Consider the following 20518-nt stretch of genomic DNA (forward strand, 5'->3'; position numbering starts at 1 on the left):
TGTACACAATTTACAATCTATCAGCAGGTCGTACTGACGTACCAAAGTTTCAAAGGAGACTAATTCTCAGTCAGATTGAGGTGAGTGATGAGGTTCTTTCTGAAGAAAGAGTAGGGAAGGTCATCTCTCAACTGATGTGGCAGGGAGTTCCAAAGTTTAGCGGCCTTCACAGGGAAACTATTGCCGCCAATCTTAGAAGTTTTGAATCTGGGTACTACCAAACAATTGGTGTTGACCGTTCTAGACGGTCTACTGGAAGTTCTTCTGGATATTCAGTCAATTAGGTAGCTCGGTACGACATTGTGTAGTACTTTGTGCCAGGGAGGTGATTTTTAGTTGTATTTTGTTGTGGGCAGATAACCATTTGTGATGGCGTCTGATTGCAGAGATGTGCACTCTTTTGTTGATGTCTAGTGCAGCTCTGATGGCATTGTTTTGTAGTATTTGGAGTTTTTGGATAATGGTTTTATTAGCACTGCTGTAGAGGGCGTTGCAGTAGTCTAGTCTTGATAGAATGAATGCTCTAGCCAGTATAAGGCAACTGTCATTGGAAAGGAAGGGCCTACCTGCTCTAATTAGCGTACATGTGTAGGCTGTGGTAGAAGCCAGAGAATTTAGTTGTTTATTAAAGGACATTGTTGCGTCAAGGTAGAAACCAAGTCTTTTTACCTCCTTGGAGACAATGGTGTTGTTGCCGTCAATGATGAAGGAGGCATATTCATGACCTAGTTTGGAAATGTTGGAGGGGGAGCCGAGGATTATCAACTCTGTCTTGTCATCATTCAGGCATAGGCCGTGAGTGGCCATCCATGCCTGAATGATGAGATAGATTCTAGTCACCAACGCCAAGTCCTTGCCATGATCCCCAGAAAGAGGGAGGAGAATCTGAGTGTCATCTGCGTAGTTAGTGTAGGTGACACCCAGAAGGTCCAGATCATCGAACAGTGGCTTGGTGAATATGTTGTAGAGAGTGGGGGACACACAGGAACCCTGAGGGACCCCGCTCATGATAGGGTTGGGATCCGCAGCTGCAGAGGGTGAGAATACTCTGCTAGTTCTGTCACTCAAGAATGATTCTATCCACTTAACCGCGCCTATGGAGAAATGGGCTGCTGTGTCAAGGTGCCTACAGAGGACCTTATGATCGACCAGGTCGAATGCAGCTGAGAGATCAAGTAACAGCAATAATGCTGTTTTCCCTTGATCTCTCACCTCATCGATCTGAGTCTTCAGATCTATCAGTGCAGTTTCCGTCCTGTGTAATGGTCGGAATCCTGATTGTCGGACCCCTAGGAGTTTGTGCTGTTCGAGGTGTTTTTGGATCTGCAGATATGCCATTTTATCCAAAACTTTGAGTAAAAATGGTACTGTTGTGATAGGGCGGTAATTGATAGCGATAAGTGGGTCTAAGGTTTGCTTCTTGAGAAGCGGGAGCACCCATGATTGTTTGAGATTAGCTGGGACGGTGCCGGAGGCAAAGGAGGCATTAATCAGTTTGGAGATGAAAGGGGAGAGGTCTCTTGCAGCCTCTTTCATGATATGCGCTGGGCATATATCTCCTTTACAAGTAGACTGTTTGAGAGAAAGGATAGTTTTTTCCACTTCAAGGATCGTTGTTTTAGTGAAGCAGAATGTGATGTTTGGATCAGAGATATTTGAATTTGGTAGAGGGTAGTGAGTTGGTTGAGATATGTTCAGAGAGTCTTTCTTATTTTTTATTTTAGTATGGAGAGTGTTGATTTTGTTGGTTAGTGCCTGTTGTATCTTCGAACACCAGTTCTTGACTTTAATGCAGATATCGGGTGGAGAGATGGGGGACTCTAGTTCTTTTAGGATTGTGAATAATTCTTTCATACTAGAGTTGGAATTAGCTATACGTTCATTGTAGGAGTTTCTTTTTGCCTGGCAGATTTCTTTTTTATAATGTGATGCAGTGGACGCTAGCTTCTTTTTGTTCTCATGGGAGACGCAAAGGCACCAGTCCGTTTCACATTTTCTTTTTAATGGTCGTAGGATCTTTAATTGTGGAGTGAACCACTTGTTAAGGTGTAATTTAGCTTTACTAGCTCTGTTTGAGAGGGGCCACTTTGTCCAAAGTGGAGAGCATGATCTTGTTATACTCTTGCACCAAAGTGCTTGGGTCCAGGTGTCTGGCAGGGAATTTAGGGTGGGTAGAATATTAGGGATCACACTATCCACTGTTATATTCTTTTTTAACCTGGTTGGACAGGGTAGCGCTACTTGGGGAGCTACGAGTCTCTGTCTAGTAGTGGAGAGTGTCAAGGACACGAGGTAATGGTCAGTCCAAGATAGGGGAGAAATAGAGGTAATAGTAGCTATGCAGTTGTGGTGGGCTACCCAGTCCAGGGTTCTACCCTTGATATGGGTGGGAGCGTTCACCTTTTGTGTTAATCCTAATGCATTGAGGGAGTTCACTATTTGCCGGGCCGGTTTGTCCGAAGGATCATTCAGGCCTAAGTTAAAATCACCAAGCAACAGTACTTGGGAGGTGGGTTTGAGATTACTAGCAATTAAGTTATGCAGGTCCTCTTCAAAAGAACCAATAGGCCCAGGGGGTCTGTAAACTACATGCATGGTGAGTGATTGGGAGTTCTTTAGTGGTAGCATGATAGAGGGGGATTCGCATGATTGCAGGTCATGTGGGGCTACTATTCTCATAGATAAACTCTCTCTGGATATGGTAGCTATTCCACTGCCTCGGGAGTCATCTCTGGCTTGTCTGAAAATGGTGTTTCCTTCTGGGATAGCTAGTGTGAGTGCAGGTCCTGCGGAATTGTGTAACCATGATTCGGTTATGGCTAGGAAGTCTAGACTGTCTTCTGTGATTAGGTCAGCTATGTCGATAGCATGAGCTACCAGAGACCTTGCGTTAAGGAGAGCTCCTTTGAGGGGTTGATTAACTTCTTTGATTGCAATTAGGCAATGGGTAAGGCTATTGGGGGCCAATGCCTTGGAAATGAGTGTGGGAGTCTGAGTATCAGATATACAACAAGTGGGTAGGGTGGTGGGCCATTTGGCACTGGTGGGTGTTGTGATATGGTAATAATTGGTTTTCTTATTGGAAGGTGGTAACAATCTGGTAAGAGGCTTGTAAAGTTTGGGAAGTCTACTACGTAGCTTAAGATTTCTAATGTATGTAGTACAAGGGATAAAAGTATATTTTCCTGAGGACTGGTAGTTAGAATAGGCAAGACTACTAGGCTTGGGTGCCATGATAGGGGAGGTAGGAGGGAGTGATTTCTTCTCCGCTAGGAGGGTAGCGTTAGGGTGGGCTACTGGACTGGTGAACAGTTGAAGAGTGATAAGGATCCTAAGGATATATAGGGTGCAGTGGCCTTGCATATTAGTAGTGAGAAGTGGGTCGCAGTAGGCAAGATCAACTTTAGCTAAGTGGGCCTGTGACACAGTATGCACAGTACACAGAATGCTCTAAAACAAATCACAATAGGCAGATTCGACTTTAGCCGAGAGGACCTGAAAACACTGTACACAATGTGCGCAGAATGCTTCAAAACAAACCAAATAATGGCAGGACAACATCAACATAGGCTCTGAGCTGGGCCGAGGCAATTCAGTGGCATACTAGGGTGGGCTAACTATGACCAGCAGTAACTGTAGATAATAGGCAAGGGCCTGGGGGTCTGCAGAGGTGTAAGAACCATATTAGGTGCAGTGACAGCAAAGACAGTTTTAGACGTAGTTACTGTAGCAATGCGAGTGCCACAACCGAATAGTGGTCAAGCACTGTAAAATGCGCTGAATACAATAGCAGGTTTAGTGCCAACTGGAGACAGGATATAGTATAGACCTGAAAACACAAGTATGCTGAATCAAATAAATACTGACCATAAGTGAACAATATTGGGGGCGATGCACTACACGGAGCGGCCTGGTGCGGCTCAGTAATGCATCAAACAGAGCGCAACAGCATCATAGCAAAGTTCAGAGTCCATGTCAGTGAGGCGCAAAGACACCTTGCATGTAGGCTACAGTTGTGAGGTTGGTGTGGACCACGAGTACAATCTAAGCAGAATGTAACAAGCAGCAGCATCAGAGGAGGCTTACCCAAAAGGCACAGGGTCCATAGCCCGGGCCTCGGACGCCTCCGGACAGGCTCCAGACAGGGTAAGATCCTTGTGGAGAGGGCCGGCGATCGCCTGCCGGCTCGTGATTGGCCTTGTGAGCTGAGGCTGGCCAATAGGAACATGCGCTGCGGTCAGGTGGACGCAGGGGAGGAAAGGAAGGTGCTGGCGGCCATCTTCGATCTGGAACACCTCGTGTGTTCCAATGGTGGCCAGTAAAAAATGCGAAAATAGGGCTATTGGGCTCGGATCAAAGCCAGAAAGGATTTTGTCTGGCACAAATAATGCAGCACAAATGCGGCACAAAAGTGCAAGGAAACGTTGTTCTCAAAAAGGTGCTGATGAGACACCTTCATCAAAGGAAAAGTTCTAAATGTAAGTGATGATATTAATCAAAAGAAATGTCCTCTTTGAAGGATGAGATGTTCCAATGTCCGGGAATTACTTTTTCCCCTCTGGCTCTTGGCTTGTTCCACTTCACAAGCCCAGAGGTTGACTTATGAGAAATAAAAAACACAGTTCACTTTACTTCCGGTTTGTAATATGGGTGTGGGTTCCAGATTCACTGTATTGGTTGCAACCAACTTGGTTTACTCTCCTGCCAAGTATGGTCCTTCTTAGTATATCCTTCTCTCTCTCTGGGACCTTGATGCTCTGATTCTCTGTCAAATGTGGATGTGAGTCCGAGACACCCAATACAGTTCTTTGACAGCTGCGTTCACTCTCCTACCAAGGCTTTGTTTCTCCTGTATTTACTTCTTTCTCAGTTAGAATCCCTAAACCTCTAGTTCTCAGGTTTAAATATGGGTGAATATCCCAGACTCGCAATAGTGTTTGGACAGCCTGGTTCACTCTCCTGCCAATGCTGTGTTTCTTCTGTATTTCTGTCTTTTCCTTTTTGGGCCTGCGACCATGGTATTCTCAGGTTTATATGTGGGTGCGAGTCCCAGACTCGCAACTCTCCTCTTGGGTTATTTGGTCCACTCTCCTGCTGTTACACTTCAGGCTTCTCCGCGGGCCTCCTTGCAGAATACGACTTCTTTGCAGGCTCCTCTATGGTCCAGGTACAAGCTACCATGGCGTCTGTACAAACGTCGACGCACTCCAGGTCACCTGACACGTCTTGTACGTTGAAGACGTACAGCAAGCCACGCCCCTCTTATGACTATAAAACCACCGTCTTCCAAGGGGCTCGTTGCTGCTAATTAGCGTTACAAGCTACACGCGGTTTCGTCCGTTTCCTCTTCGTGTCTCCCTACACGATTCCTCATCTGAACTCCTGGTTTTGACCTTTGCCTGACTTTTGGATTGCCTCGTCTCCTCCTTTGTTCCTGTCGTGATTGTCTGGTTTTTGGACTTGGAACGCTACTGGATCTGCTCTCTTCTGTGTCCTGCGGTACTTATTCCTGGTTGCCGCTCTGCACACCAAATTGCTGTCTACTATCCGGATCATCTCTACGGCTACTCAACTATACTCGTGTACTCCGGTACATACTTGATTGACAATTCTCATCTTTGCTATTTGTTACCTCCACGACTAGTTTGGATATTAGTCTTCTGTTGGATTCTGGGACATTGAGTGACTTTCCTGTGAGATTGCTCTTAAGTGCATATAAACGCTTTCCTGAACTGCAACCAACTCGGCACTCGTGCCGTTCGGGGTTACTTCCCTATACTAACTTCCCTGTTTGTTATTTTCTCCTGTCATTGCCTTCAGAATCCTGTTTTCCTCTTCCTCCATATATCTTTACTCAGGTCAGTTTTTATCAACTCTATAGCTATAGTTGGATCCGATATTGATTTAGATCATTTCCACTCATTTGTGTTATTCTTTGTAGATCATCCCGGGGATCATCTAGGTAGTTGCCTAAATTACTTCAACTGTTTTAATCACTTGCATAATCACAATACTGTCTAATATCTTTGTATTCCTTTGCAGCATTGGTATTGGCGGTGTGTGTTCTCCCCGCTCTTTTATTCAATTGACACCTCTGTCTTTCCCAACTGAAACAGCAGAGAGGTACATTGTGGAAAAGAGCCCCTCTTTGAGGAAGCCTGAGTCTTGTACTCAGGGGAGCTGGGATGGAAGGCTGAATTTCGATTCTTATACCACCAACATCTCCAAGGTCATTTCTCTGAATCTTCGGCCTATTTCGGAGTGGTGAGTAACACCTGCCAAGCTAACCTTTCTCTTGCCATAATTTCGCTGTTAACTAGGGCATCTGACCCTCTTTCTGTCTGTATTTCTCTCAAGTTGACAGCCTGTGGTACTCTCCGACTTCCAGGCTTCCCAACCCTCTCACTTGGTTCTCTCTGTGCTTCTCCCAGATTCCCACAGACCTCCGGTCCTTACCCACCGGGCCACGTAATTTCGCATTCGGTTTGCGTCTTCTGGGCTACGGGACTCCTTTGCGAGAATCCAGTAGCATTCGGGTTCGTCTTTGTGTCGGTCGCCTGTCAGCGGCATTCTGCATCCTTCTCGCTGTCCCCTCTTGGCTCGGTATTGCTGTGTACACCGTGAGACGCTGGGGGATCTACTCGGGGAAGTGAACAGGTCTTGGGCTATGCTCTCTCTTTCCCTGCTCGGTAGACGTTGTCTCCGCTCTCTGCTTTAAGATTGCTGAGTCAGCTTCCTTGGCAGCTCTTGTCCGGAGGAGCTCTCAACCGCTTTGGTTTCCCTTGGCTATTTTGTGTGTCGTTGCTCCAATGAGATACTTTAGAGGATTAGACCGCTCACCACAGTTTAGCGTAATGATCTTCATACTCCTTATCTTTTTCCCAGCACTGGAGTTAAAGGTATTTGCCTGCAGAGTCTGATTTGCCTGAGGCTTTCTGTTATAGATTGTATTAACTGTATCGGCTTCACAAAAGTACATGTGTGTTATGGCTGGCAGTGCATCTAAGGGGTCTGCTTCTGTGGGAGCAGGAGAGGTGGGCTCATATGCGGCATACTACGTTTTCTGGGGATAGTCGTCCTTCATCCAACAAGGGGCTCTCGCTCCCATGTGATCCATCCGCAGTGGGATTATTGTAATGTGGGCTCACCACCCTGGCCCCATGAGAAAGGTCTCCACCTACGGCAGAAGTGATGTCATACAAATATTTGTCACAGTATGTTTTTCAAAATTATTTTGCATACAGAATATTCGTCGAGAGGGCTTTTCCTTTATCGAATGGTGCTGTTCAGAAGCATTTGGTGGCTGCAATTTCAGTTTTCCTTATTTTACTGAATTTCATTTCTTGTTTTAGCTTAGTGTTACTCTTGCTATGCATTCAGAGGAACATTCAGTTGTCTAAAACAACTTTTATTTTTAAACCAATTACTTCTTGGTGGACCACACAAAGAGATGGTCATCTTGGATTCTTTCCTCTTTGATACATTGTTGTCATGTACTTCTAAGGCTTCTTACCTAATTGAGGTATTTAAGTTAAATGGTACAAAAGCTTTCTGTACCAAGCAAAATCTCGTAGGCCACCATTGCGATCAAGGGTTTAAGGTTTTACCCCCACTATTGATGATCTATCACAATGCTTCCATAAGTATCATTCTAGGTTACCCCACCCTTTGATTCCGCTTTGACTTGAAATAGTGATCTCTGAAAAAGCAATTTCCTCCTACAGTCGCATTTGTATGTTGAATGTGCTAGCTGGGACCTTCTCGGTTTGGATTTGAGAACCCAAGTGGTTTATAGACATAACAGTTTAATGTAATTCTACTTTTTCAATCTGGAAAGTTACTTTATTTCGTAGCCCTCCCGCTAGTTAATAAAAGGCCCTGCTTATTGTCTTTGAGGAGCATAATTGTGATTTCTGTTGTTCTTGCTTTTACTGTGGAAATGAGAAATAAGTGTATCTTATGTGTCACCTTTCATTCTTCTTCAGACACAACTGCTTTAAAAGGCTACTCTTGCATTTGGAATTATTTGCTTGCTTTGCTCAGTGCTGTGAACTCCATGATAGGCTATTGGCTTTAGAACTGACTTCATTATACAGTATCAGTGATAGTCTTAAAGCATGTCAGTTCTACAGGCACCTGAAGCTGCCACCCCTTCCATCCGTAGACATTGCATTTTGATTGTAATTCAGAGTTGCCAATTTTCTCAACTACTCGATCTGCCTTTCGTAATGCTTTGCTCTGTGTATTGTTGACGCCAAGTTTGGAATATGCAGAGGTCTAGGATGTATTACACCGACCAGTTACAAGTCTGCAACTTTTGTTCTTCTCTCCTAGACCTCTCCTTTCACAAACTTCTGCTTTCGTTTGTATAGTGCGTTTACCCTACAGGCACCATTGTGTAACCACTCGCGTTGGCTGAATGCACTCATGATATATGTATGGGTAGCCAGCGTGTGATGCAGGCACACCTTCGGCCATTATGAGATCATCTGGGTTTATGTATTGTTTTTGTTCTTTCCCTTTCTTGGAGCTTATGGAATGGACTGAGACATAGAAGTCAATGTTCATATAGTACGCTTTTAAGCTGTGGCCCCCTAAGCACGTCCTGTTTATATTGGACACATTTAAGTTGGTTGGTAGCTGAATGCTGCAGCTTTTCATATAGGAAAACTGAGACATGAATCTCGTCTCATTGTTGGTTGGCTGCGTAAGAGTAGAACTAACCTACACTACTAGAGAATTAACATTTTATTATAGGGAACTGCAGTGACTTCAGTGGCAAACACAGCACATAGGAATCCCACCCTCCTCGCTTTTAATTTTGACAACACACGTAACATTTTGAAAACGTTTTTAAATGTCCTTGAAGTGCTCTTTTGTTAAGGCATAGGTTATTGCACAACATATGGAAGTGGTCCTGATGACGAAAGGAAGCTATGTCCATAATAAGCCCAGATTTTAGTTCATCCATACATTCTCTTTGTATATATATATATTGCTTTTTTATCATGACTGCATATTTTGTGATGCTGCTGAATACTATTACATGCAAGGGGACTAGAATAAATAGAGAGTAGAATGACTGGCGACTGAAAAAATTGAATGAGATGGTGGCGTGTTGACAACTTCTCAGAGAAGACTTGCACCTCACACTTTCTGGTTCACATCTGACCCCGGCTGATAGTGAGAACCTTAGACATCAAGTAACTGCTTTTTGATCAACATGAATCTGATTATCTTGTTGCCTGTCATCAGTTATCCAGTCTTCTGAGTTAACCATCAGAGTAGACATCTCTGGTGGCAATAACAAAAGAGGCGAAGGGCATGTTTCTTTATTATTAGTATGTGTTATTAGAGGGGTGATCCCTTCAGAATGTTTGGTTAGTGTTGGGGTAGCTGTGTACCTGCAGCCTGTTTGTAATACTCTCATGCGCTTAATCTGACACTTAGCTTAACGCATACTCCATGCTCTGTTTCTCTGTTCCAGACAATGTGATTTCTGAGCATTGAGGTGGGAATAGGCAGATGGTCTCATTACAGGTTTAAGACATCTTTCAGGTTGTATGGCATTCAGTCTTTCACTCCACAATACATTAGCACCTGAACCAAGCTTTCCTAATTTCCGTTAGCCATAGTCTGACCGTAAGGCTCTGAAGAGAGATGACTGGAATATCAAAACACAACCTTTCAACAGGAGAAGTATTCTGCTCTCAAAAGAGGGGGCCTGGCACCTCACACCCTAGCAATCCCCTATACGGATACTACTGTGCTTCCTCTAGAAGTCTGTCGAATAAGTGGAGCAATATTTATCAGGTAGATACGCGGTTTTGACCCTGAAGCCTTGGGCATAAGAGTCCAGTGTAGTCCTTGAGGCACTTCCCATAAGAGAATGGAGAGCAGGTACTGCAGTATAGATCTTAACAGCAATGACCCCCGAAATTATAGCTCTGAGAATGGCTGTTTAATGGATTGCTTTCTCACGCAGATTACTCATCAGATAAATATCCGTTCCAGCATAAGCTGTTCAGAAAATCTTTCAGCACGGGTCACAGTGCACCTAGACTAGGCCATGGATCCATCTTGATTCGATGTGATGGTTTTTGACTCCGGATGTGATGTCGCTCATCATACATATACCATGTGACTACGCCCCCTACGTCAGTTTGTTTTTTTTGCACGCTCACCACTCTGTTCGAGGAACGGCTCTTGTGAGAGAATTCTCACAGCTTTTTTTCAAATTATTACCAATTCGACATTTTGCATTAAAATGTCCACTCCCAAACTGTCAGGTTTCAAGAGGTGCACCGACTGCAACTCCAAGATGTCTCTAACCAACCCACATGGGATCTGCGTGTGGTGCCTCAGCACAGATCACGCCACCAAAGATTGTGGGTCATGTCAGCAGGTGAACCCGAAGTCATTGAAATTGGGGCGTCCTCCGACCAAGTCACCAGCTTGGTCCCATTTGGGAGAAAGGCACATCCCCGCCAGGCAAGGGCAGAGGTGCCTCCTGTGCTCTGGAAGGGGCAGGAGGCCTCTGGGGGCCAACAGGCGACATCAGCAGCAGTGGAGTTGGCAAGAAAGGGAAAGGGCAGCGTCCCATTTTGGTCCTCACGTCCTTGAACATGTTCCTGAGGAAGGACAAGTTCAAAATGGTGACGCTATGAGAAATTCTCCAGGCTCTGCAGTCGCAGAACTGGCTGGTGTTAGATCTGCAGGATGCTTATTTTAGCATGCCCATCCATCAGAGGCACAGAAGATGGCTCAGAATATTCATAGGGGGCATGCAATAGCAATTCAAGGTGCTCTCCTTTGGGTTGACCTGCGCTTTGCTTGTCTTCACCAAGCTGACGGCAGTAGTGGCGGCGCACTCCGGAGATCCTTCTTTCATGTGTTTCCATACCTGGACGACTGGCCGTCCGAGCAGGTATCGTCTCACCTCAAAGGCACCTGTTCGCTGCTGCACTGGCTGGCCTTCTCTCTAAAACTTCACAAGTCACACATGACACCAGCCTAAAAGCTCAATTTAATTGTAGAAGTTCTGGACACTTGGGAGGGGAAGGGCCCCCCTCCCCCCTTCCCGATGAGAGAGTCACCAGTGTGCGACAGATGGTCAAACTATTCCAGAGCCAAACCCGTAGCCTACGTCTCTAAGACCTCATGGCTTCCTACATTTTTCTAGTGTCAGAGGTCAGGGTTGCACATGCGATATGACCCCAGGTCAGGGTGGTCACGGACATGTCCCTGAAAGTTGGGGCGTTCACTGAGACAATCTGCAGCTGAGAGGCCTTTGGCCACAATGGAGAGCCAGTGGCATATCAACAGGTTGGAGCTGCAAGTGATCAGGCTAGCCCTGAAAGCTTTTGTACCCTCTCTCAAGGGGAAACACGTCCTGATCATGACAGACAATACAGTGGCCATGCACTACCTGAACAAGCAGGGCGGTGTATGGTCTCTTCCCCTTTACAGGGAGGCGATTCAGCTGTGGTTCTGGCTGTTAGCGAACCAAATCTGTCATGGCAGTCCATCTGGACGGCCTGAGCAGGCAGAGAACGATCTTGCATGAGTGGGAGGTGTGCCAGGAAGTTCTCAGAGATCTTTGCTCAGTGGGGTACCCCAACACACTATCTGGCTACCACAGAGCTCAACAGGAAGTGCATTTCTGCTCGAGGTAATACCCGGCAAGAGGCGTACTGGGGGATGCATTCCTAGTGGAGTGGGACTTCGACTCAACCTCCACTATGCCTTACCTTCGATTCTTGTCATCCCGTGGGTTCTCAGGAGGTGGAGAGGTTCCAGGCGACCATAATCTTGATCGCCACGGATTGGGCAAGGAGAACGTGGTACTCTGAGCTCCTGGAATTGACCATCTGCCCACCTCTCCGGCCAGATCTCCAATCCCAGTCGGAGGGTTTGGCGTTGCACCCAAACCCAGAGTCCCTCAATCTACATGCGTGGCTATTGAGAGGATGAGATATGACTAGGACCTCTCAGAGGAGGTGCTTGAGCTGCTGCTGACTGCACGCAGACCATCAACCATGATTGCTGTATGTGTGCAGATGGGGAAGATTCAAGGCATGGTGCAGGGAACGTGAGATTCACCCTATCTCTTGCTCCCCCACCCCCCACTGCAGTGATGGAGTTCCTTCTGTCACTGACGGCGGCAGGACTTCATGTTGCAATAGTCAAAGGATACTTGGCGGCTTTGTCTGTTTTCAAAAAGTCTCCGGATTAAGGGTCTTTCTTTACGATCCGGGTTATGGCCCAATTCCTGAAAGGCCTTGTGAATAGGTTTCCACCTGTTCCTTTAGTTGTCCCAGACTGGGACCTTAGCTGTGTGATGAATCCTGCCGAGTCATCACTGATCCCCTGCCAGAGAGATCATCCCATGTGGTCATATGAGGGAGAATCACATCGGAGGAGACGGCTGTTGGGGAAAGGTGGTGACCCCATTAGGAAGGATGCAGTATTTTTCCCTTTCCAGACAGTATGACCGCATAATTCCTGAATTCTTAATGACCGATTGGGTTCTTCAATGGGAGGGATTTTCAAAGTGACAAAGACCCCTTTCTGCAAAACACTCTGAGCAGAATACCATTCATACTTCATATACATATAATACACATTTAACATCTCTTGTCTCTGATGTTTTTATTCTAAACAAAACTCCTAAACAATCTCATTTTGGAAGGCCTAAAAATCCTATGGACTTCAACTCCAATAATGCCTCAAGTGCTGAGATGAGGAAGAGGAAGGAGGAGTTACTATGGAGTGAAAGAACCCTCAAGCTAAACACGCAGACTAGTTAAAATGAAGCTCAGCTGTGCAAGACATTTAAAAATGACTTACAGAAAGTCAGAGAAGAGATGAGCACAGCGGGCGAAGCGGGAAGCAGAAACGCAGGGGAAGGCAGATGCACAGGAACTGACCTTGCTAAAGAAGGCAGGTGCTTTCAAGCTGCCACTTGTAAGCGTTGCCTAACAGAGTGGCGGAAGAATCAGGGAAACACCGCAGGCACTTGGGCAGAGCCGCTGATGAGCCAGCATCAGCAGCAAAGCTTTTGAGAATGCGGTTGTGCCAAACAGCAGAAGCTTCACCGGCAAGTGAATGCGGAGTCGGCGGGAGAGCTGAAAGAGGGTCTGCAAGAGTGACATGCTATCCCCGAGTGAAGACTTTGCAGCAGCAGCTTGCCACAGGTCGGAAACGCCATCAAACACCGGTGAGTGTGCCCAGTGATGGTGGGGATCCCGGGGCATACCGACGGGCATATGAACAATTCAAAACTCATTTTGAGTGTCGACCAAGTTAAATTTGAGGAAAGAATTTGCACATATCCTCATGCATGAGATGTCGATATGGGGAAAGTTAGAGTAAGTATTGCCAAAAACAAATTAATACCAGTGAAGAAGTTGAACTGGAATACGTTTTTGAATATCAGATGTCAATATGGGGAAAGTTGGAACACGTAGTATCTAAAGCCTGTGAAGTATCGGCCGTGCACAAATACAACTGTGCTGTACTGAAAGACAGAGAATATTGAAAGAGGTCCTGGTAAGCTAAATACATCAGGCAGTGAGCCTTTGGGGGAAAAAATACCTGGCAGGAGACTATACCAGGGGATCTACAAAACCCAGAAAGGGATTCTTGGCAGGGGAGTACACCAGATTATCCATTTAAAGTAGATGAATGAAAAAGACATTGTCATCCAAAACAGGACTGCAAGACTTGTCCTTGGCCTCAAACCTAGGGATCATATCTCTCCAGGACTGAAATCTCTGCAGTGGCTCCCAGTGGCGGCAAGGATTAAGTTCAAAACCCTCTGCATTGTCCACAAGGTCTTCTGGGGCCTGGGACCCCATTACCTTCAACTCTCTCTTCCTAAATATCTTCCCCTTGAGCTCTTTGCTCATCTGCCTCCAACTCCCTCCGGGTTAGTCACTTCTCCAAGCAGCAAGTTGGTGGTAGATCTTTCTTCTGCTGGGGCCTCCCTCTGGAACCGCCTCCCTGCCTCTCTGAAACTTGAGGAGAACCATCTCTGGTTCCGGAAGCACCTCAAGACCTTCCTCTTTGCTTCTGCTTTTTCTCCTCCTCTCCCCCGCTGATCTCCTTGCTGAATCTGAAATTGCACTGGTTACCTTGCTACCCTCTGATCTAAGGCCCAGGTCCCCTACCTGCCAGTTTCACATTTGCACTGCCCCCCTGGCAACCCTTGCACTCGTGGGGCTGTTTCTGTATCCCTACAGCCACCTACCAGCACTTGCCACCAGCTGGCCGCACTTTTATTTTTGTTTATTTTACTATTATCCTATGTACTGCACTGCTCCCTCCCCTTTCCCCCTGCACTTTCCCCTCCCCCCCCCTCCGCTGCACTTGCGCGATCTCAATGTCACCTGGCCTAGCAGGATTGGTGTCCGTCTTCCCTCTGTTTCCCCTCCCTGGCCTCGTCACGCCTTGAAATACTTGTGTATAGGTGCATTATAAATGCCATATCATATCGTTGTGAAAAGATACCTGGCAGAAGAGTATAACAGGGGATCTAAAGAGTCTACTGAGGGATTCCTGGCAGTGGTCTATACCAGGAAGTCATCCTTAAAAAGTTGTTGTGTGGAAAAGACACTTTTGTCATCCTTCCTGAAATAATCCAGGGGAAGGGAAACACCCTCTGGATCGAAGGACTCTTCCTTGGAGGAGACTATTTTGTTTGATTTATCTATATTCTTTACATGTGAACACCTTTTGCTAAACTTAGAACAGAGACATTTTTCCTTGAACTTTTTACTTGTTTATTTCTATTGTGAGGGTCAGATATGTTTTGGCGACAAGGACAACTTACATAATTTTGACGACGAGGCACAGACTGACCCTTAGTTTTAGTTTCATAGGCAGGGAAACTCTCTTCAGTATATGGGCAGAAACTCCTTTATCCAGCCCCTTTATTTTAATAAAGATGTCTAATGTTGAAAACATTACAACTTTGTGTCCGCCTCTAATTTCTGACCCCTCACACTTGGTTCTCACTTTCCTCATGGCAGCTCCGTTTGAGCCTATGCATTCTTGCCCAGTTCGGTTCACACTTTGAAGACTGCCTTTCTACTGGCAATCTCTTCTGCCAGAAGGTTCACTGAACTGCAGACTTTGTCATGCAAGCCTCCATTCCTCTGCTTCTTTAAGGGGGTGGTATCATGGAAGGTGCGGCATGGGTTCTTGCCCAAGGCCATTTCAGAGTTCCACTTCTCCCAGGGCATAGACGTGCCTGTGTTCTACCCTCCTCCCCATTCTACCAAGGAAGAGGCGAGGTCCCACAGGTTGGACCTGTTGCGAAGACAGCGGATTTGAGGGCTGATCAGCTGTTTGTAGCTTTTTCTCTGTCAAGAAAGGGTTTGGCTGTTTCTAAGCAGACCGTAGCTAGGTGGATTACACTCTGTATAGCGGAGTATGACTAACACGCAGAGAAAGAGCTTCCACCGGGCATCAGGGCTCACTCCACTAGGGGTGTGGCTGCCTTTTCTGCACTCCAGAGGGGCATGCCGGTTAGAGAGATCTGCTGGGTGGTGACATGGTCTTCTTTACACACCTTCATCAATCATTACTGTTTGGACGTGTCGGGTGGTCTGATGCTCGCTTTGGAAGAATGGTGCAACAGAGCTTCCTGATTTAGGAACTTTCATCCCACCGCCATACTGCTTTGGGAGTCTATCTGATGAGGAATCTGTGGGAGAAAGCAATCCATTGAAGGAGAAATTACTTACCGGTAATGTTCTTTCTATGTGTTCCTCTCCCGTAGATTCCTCAGCAACCCCCTACACTCCGAGCCAGCCCTGCTATGAAAGTGCCTGCATTCCATGATGACTGACCTTCTTTTGTGAGAAGAGATGAGATGAGATGTCTCTTATTGGGCCCCTAGGCCGGTTTTGTGTGTGTCCTTCTGCAACTTCTTGCAGTCCTGTTCCTCATCCTAAAAATAAGTGACATTGTTATTTTTAGGGGGGTTGTGGCTGGTTTCAGCCAATTCCATAAACTACCACCACACTAGCTAGGTTTGTGGAGTTGGGGGGGGGGGGGGTGTAGTGATGTGGTATATGTACGACGACCAACATCACAGACTGTGTGATCGAATCGAGACGGATCCACGGCCGAGTCCATGTGTGCTACGCCCCCGGTTAAATTGTTTCCCGAGCAGTTGATGCTGGAAGGGGTATCGTATCTGATTTGGAATCTGTGGGAGACTAATCCATAGAAAGAACATTACGGTAAGTAATTTCTCCTTCTGGCACCTTTACACATGGTGTGTGAGAGATGGATAGAGAAAGGGATGCCCGCAAGCTCTCCCCACCCCTCTTCAACACAGAGACACACACACATTCTCTCTCTCTCTCTCTCTCTCTCTCTCTCTCTCTCTCTCTCTCTCTCTCTCTCTCTCTCTCTCTCTCTCTCTCTCTCTCTCTCATCCTGTTGGTTGGAGTGGTTTGTATAAATTGGCTGCTAAATCTCTTGGTATACAGTATGCAGCTGGTGTCCGAGGTGAGCTGGTACTTATATCATGGAGAGTGCTTGATATCTCATGTAGACTTTTCACAGCTGCAGCCATCATACTGTTGCTCCTTGTGACCCATGTTTTCATTTTATTTTGTTGGTTTAGCCTGAAGCCCAGGGCAGAAGACCTATCTGCATATGAGCCTTCCCAGGTACTTTGTGTGTGGTGATGGGATTCTCCATGTCTAACACTAATCCATGCATGAGCCGTTGTTGCATTGTAACTCACTATGTTCCAGCCTTGGTGGCGTTTGCTCTATGCATCCAGGACAAATCCTTATACCAGTGTTCCTGCATCAAAACCACACATATTTCAATATACAAAGGCTTAACACTTCTGTCAGTGCTTCGAAGCACATAGAATGGGTGTTGGAGAGAAATAGATCTTTTGACAATGACTCGCAGAATACGGTCACCTCGTTGTGTCTAGTTGACAGCCTTCTTCAGCTATTGCCTCGCAGATGGCAGTGCCTAGCTTTGCATATCTTGTTTACGGTTTATGGTCATAAGACCAAAAAAAAAAAATCTCGAAAAAAAAGGCCGAAAAAAAAGTCGCATTTATTTTTAATGACGTTTTTTATTCGAAATGGGGGGGTTCCTCCCCAACCCCCCCTTTTTTATTTTTTATTTTTTTTTTACCATTTTTTTTAATCCCGGACCCCAAGATAAATATATAATTAAAAAAAGAGATTTTGGCCGACCACCCTTGTTTACAGCATCCTACTGTGGGGTTAGGCACAGCAGCTAACCTTATATATTTCGAAACAGCATCAGTTTGGTGTTAAATTTGCTCGAAATACTGCTTGGGCTGTCGAGGAGCAAAATTAACTGGGGTATGCACCCTGGTTCTAGTGCTTCAGATGAAGACATTATCTTTGTGCACTGCTTGCTTCATTTCCTCTTTTTTGAACTCCTTAGCAACATTTTCTATGGAGTCCCGTGCCCCCAGATGTTGACTTCGTTGGAAATGCCCTTCACTGGTACTTGGAACTCATTAGCACATTTGGGCAAGACTGCTGCAGATGACACGTGGGTGATTGCAGAGTGGATGCAAAAACAAAGTCTCAAGTATCATGCACTGGACATGAATTTGTAGAAGTCCGGAAATTGTGACTTGTGCATAACGCATTTTTCTCCCAGGGTCTGATTCCATGTTACCAGAGAGATGGTAGTTTTCTTCAGTCTGTCTGTGGTTTCTGCCCTTATGGAACACATAATGGGACTTTCTAAGATAGTGGAAAAGCACTGTGCGGTGAGCCTGAAATAGCCACAAAATCACTGGTAGCTCTCAAAGTCTCTTCAGAAACCACTGAAGGCTGATGAAAGGGCAGATGCCCTTATCTCTGTTAATCGATCCTAGTGCTCATGGGCGAGAAGGACAAATCTTGGTATTCTATTGCTGGAAGAATAAAAGGTGTTTTCCTGTGAATTAGATACCTTATTTCTATTCCTTAGCCCACACCAAGATAGTGACGCTCCTTCAATATGAGGGTATACCAGGGCACATTTTCAGTTTGGAAGCTGGAACGTGCACATGCAAACTTACTGGCGCCCAAACCACTTCCTCCAGTATGCATGCTAGTTTTCCCTGACTTCAATTCTCCCTCTCCTCTTAATTCACAGATTTGCAGAACACATGAGTGCCCCCATGTATGCCCTTTTCTTGGAATGTGACGAATTGAGAGAACTCGTCCCTTCTCCCCAAGGGGGAGCCCCCCACACGCTCTGAGGCTGGGGAGGGGAGCCTGCTTCACAAAACACCCTCCCTAGGGTTAAAGGCAAATGGGACCTGACCTGGAGAGACTCCCCCCTTTGCGGACAAGGTCTCCTGTTCCCAAGAGGAACTCTCTGATGCCTTATATAGACTTAACCTATTACACCAGAACGTTATCAGTTTCATGACGACAAAGTGAACCTATATTATCAACAACAAGAAACCGAGAATATACTTTTAAATTGGAGCCTATAATGGACTGTGCAGGGGATGCTGAAAAGGAATGAGAAACCAAAGAACCAGCGAGAGGATGCGATAAGCCGAGATGACCAGGGGATTCCCCCTGTACGTAACAGAGCGGAAGGTGGCGGAGCATTTGCAGAACATGGAGTCTGCATAAGCCAGAGCAGCGCCAATGCGGAATTAGACCCGCTGGGATACTGGCGTGCGAGAATGGAGGAAATCCAAACAAGTTTGAACCATCAGTGGTGGCATGACCACGCAGCAATCGTGGTGGGCAGCCGGCCCACACAACGACTCCGACACCACTAGTGGGAGGAAGCAACTTTAAAGCAAGTCCTGGCAACAGTTCTATTCACAAGGCGAGAGCGGGACACATACGAAACAGACGTGGCAGAATGGGAACCGCAGAACTACCAGGAATCCGAGAGAGAGTCCAAAGTCCTACAGGTATCGACAATGTTACTCTTGAAGGCAGAAGGTGATATGGGGTATGGGAATACCAGAACGTTAAAAGGGACTCAGTATAAGTTAAGCGAAACTCATCCCAGCACAAATGTGAAAAGAATTGCAAACAATCAGATGAATCGGTTCTGTAGTAATGAGATAAAGAGATACAGGAAAACCACAGATGGGGAGAGAAATAGAATTGCAATCCTATTTAACCTGATCTGTGTTAATAAGACAAGGAGAAACCCAAACCCCACAGAGTGGAACAGAAATAGAATGAAAAGCTTAACGCCTCAGGAACAGGAAACCCACAGAAGGGAAGACAAATAGAATTGGAATCTTATTACGTCCAGACTATATTAATGAGATTGAAAGGAACAAACAAAGGAGAGAGTAGGAGAGAAATAGAGTTGGAATCTTATTGCCCTGGGAAAAGGGAAAGGTCAACCCATAACCCCAAGATAAGGAACAGAAACTAGAGACATTTGGGGAGTCAAGACCCGTTAGGTCAGGACGATAAATATAATACATGAAAGTGCACGCCAGGAAGAGGTGAACTATAATTGGGAGTTGAGCCACCAACATTTCCGAGAGGAGAACCATGTACACGGGGGTCTGGAGTCCTACAAGAGAGAGAGAGCGAGGGAGAAGGATCTTTAACAGAACAAAGATAATCTCTAACAAAGAGGAAACGTAAGCTACCAGTCCCCTAAAAGAACTGCAGAACTTGGTCGAAAGTATAAGCAGAGTCTATTTACATATGGACTATTGAGTAGAACAATATAATCAAGAAACCCCCTTTGAAGAAACAGAGCACCCAGGAGAAGGGAGTCGTTCTCTAGCGTTAGTTAATTATATTAGTGGTAGGGTAATATAGGTTAGATTAGGACAGTGGACAGACTTGTTTTGGACATTCACTCTTGACTGTCGAGCACCTTCGTTAATAAAATAGGCAAGGTACAAGAGCTCTATCAGAGGGGCATCCACTCTGGCAACTGTTGCACGGGGCCATCCTGTGAGGGGCCCGACTGACCTAGTTGTTTGAGAAATTCCTTTCCTTTCCTTTACTTTGAGGATGTTCAGTAAAGGTAAAAATAGGTCTTTTAGTGCCTTTTTATAGTGTTGTTTACTTAAGTGCTCCTACTGTATAGCTGACGGAATTGAGATTATTGCTATCCCAAAAATGCAGTGAGAACATTTGAGAAAGTGCGATTATACAAAAAAACACCACCAAATGAACCACTGTCCAACCTCAAAATTCCTGCAAACATTCATCCGAAAACAACATTAAATTACATGTATAACCTCTTCATCCTTCCTCAAAGGCTTCTATGTGAAACAGTTGAATTTACAATGTGTCTTAAACTAGACAGTCATTTATGTGTGCACTAGATGATATCTTACATTTCAGTGCATACTGTGGTCCCCTCAATGGAATCCTTGAAACTTGGACACATCCACGATACAGCACCCCTTGCTGTACTACAGATTGACTTTGCTACCTTTTCTCACTCACCTTGACCAATAAAAAAAGGTGGTGGCATTGGCCTCCTGATGAGAAAAATCAAGCCATCTGCCCCA

At 45.7% G+C, this 20518-nt stretch overlaps 1 protein-coding gene across 3 annotated transcripts in view; it reads left to right on the plus strand.

Annotated features, from left to right (window-relative positions):
• NF2 (NF2, moesin-ezrin-radixin like (MERLIN) tumor suppressor) overlaps positions 1-20518 on the plus strand; it is an 855245-nt gene that overhangs the window by 709782 nt on the left and 124945 nt on the right. Inside the window, exon 16 of one of the 3 annotated variants that reach the window (XM_069619277.1) lies at positions 16640-16685. The exons of the other annotated variants lie outside the window; for them this stretch is intronic. Within the exon in view, the coding sequence (XP_069475378.1) occupies positions 16640-16675 (36 nt within the window). The 3' untranslated portion in view covers positions 16676-16685. The remainder of the gene's footprint in view (positions 1-16639; positions 16686-20518) is intronic. 3 annotated transcript variants of the gene reach the window in all.

Source organism: Ambystoma mexicanum, chromosome 10 (genome assembly GCF_040938575.1).
Source record: "Ambystoma mexicanum isolate Mex_15411 chromosome 10, UKY_AmexF1_1, whole genome shotgun sequence".
NCBI lineage: Eukaryota > Metazoa > Chordata > Amphibia > Caudata > Ambystomatidae > Ambystoma > Ambystoma mexicanum.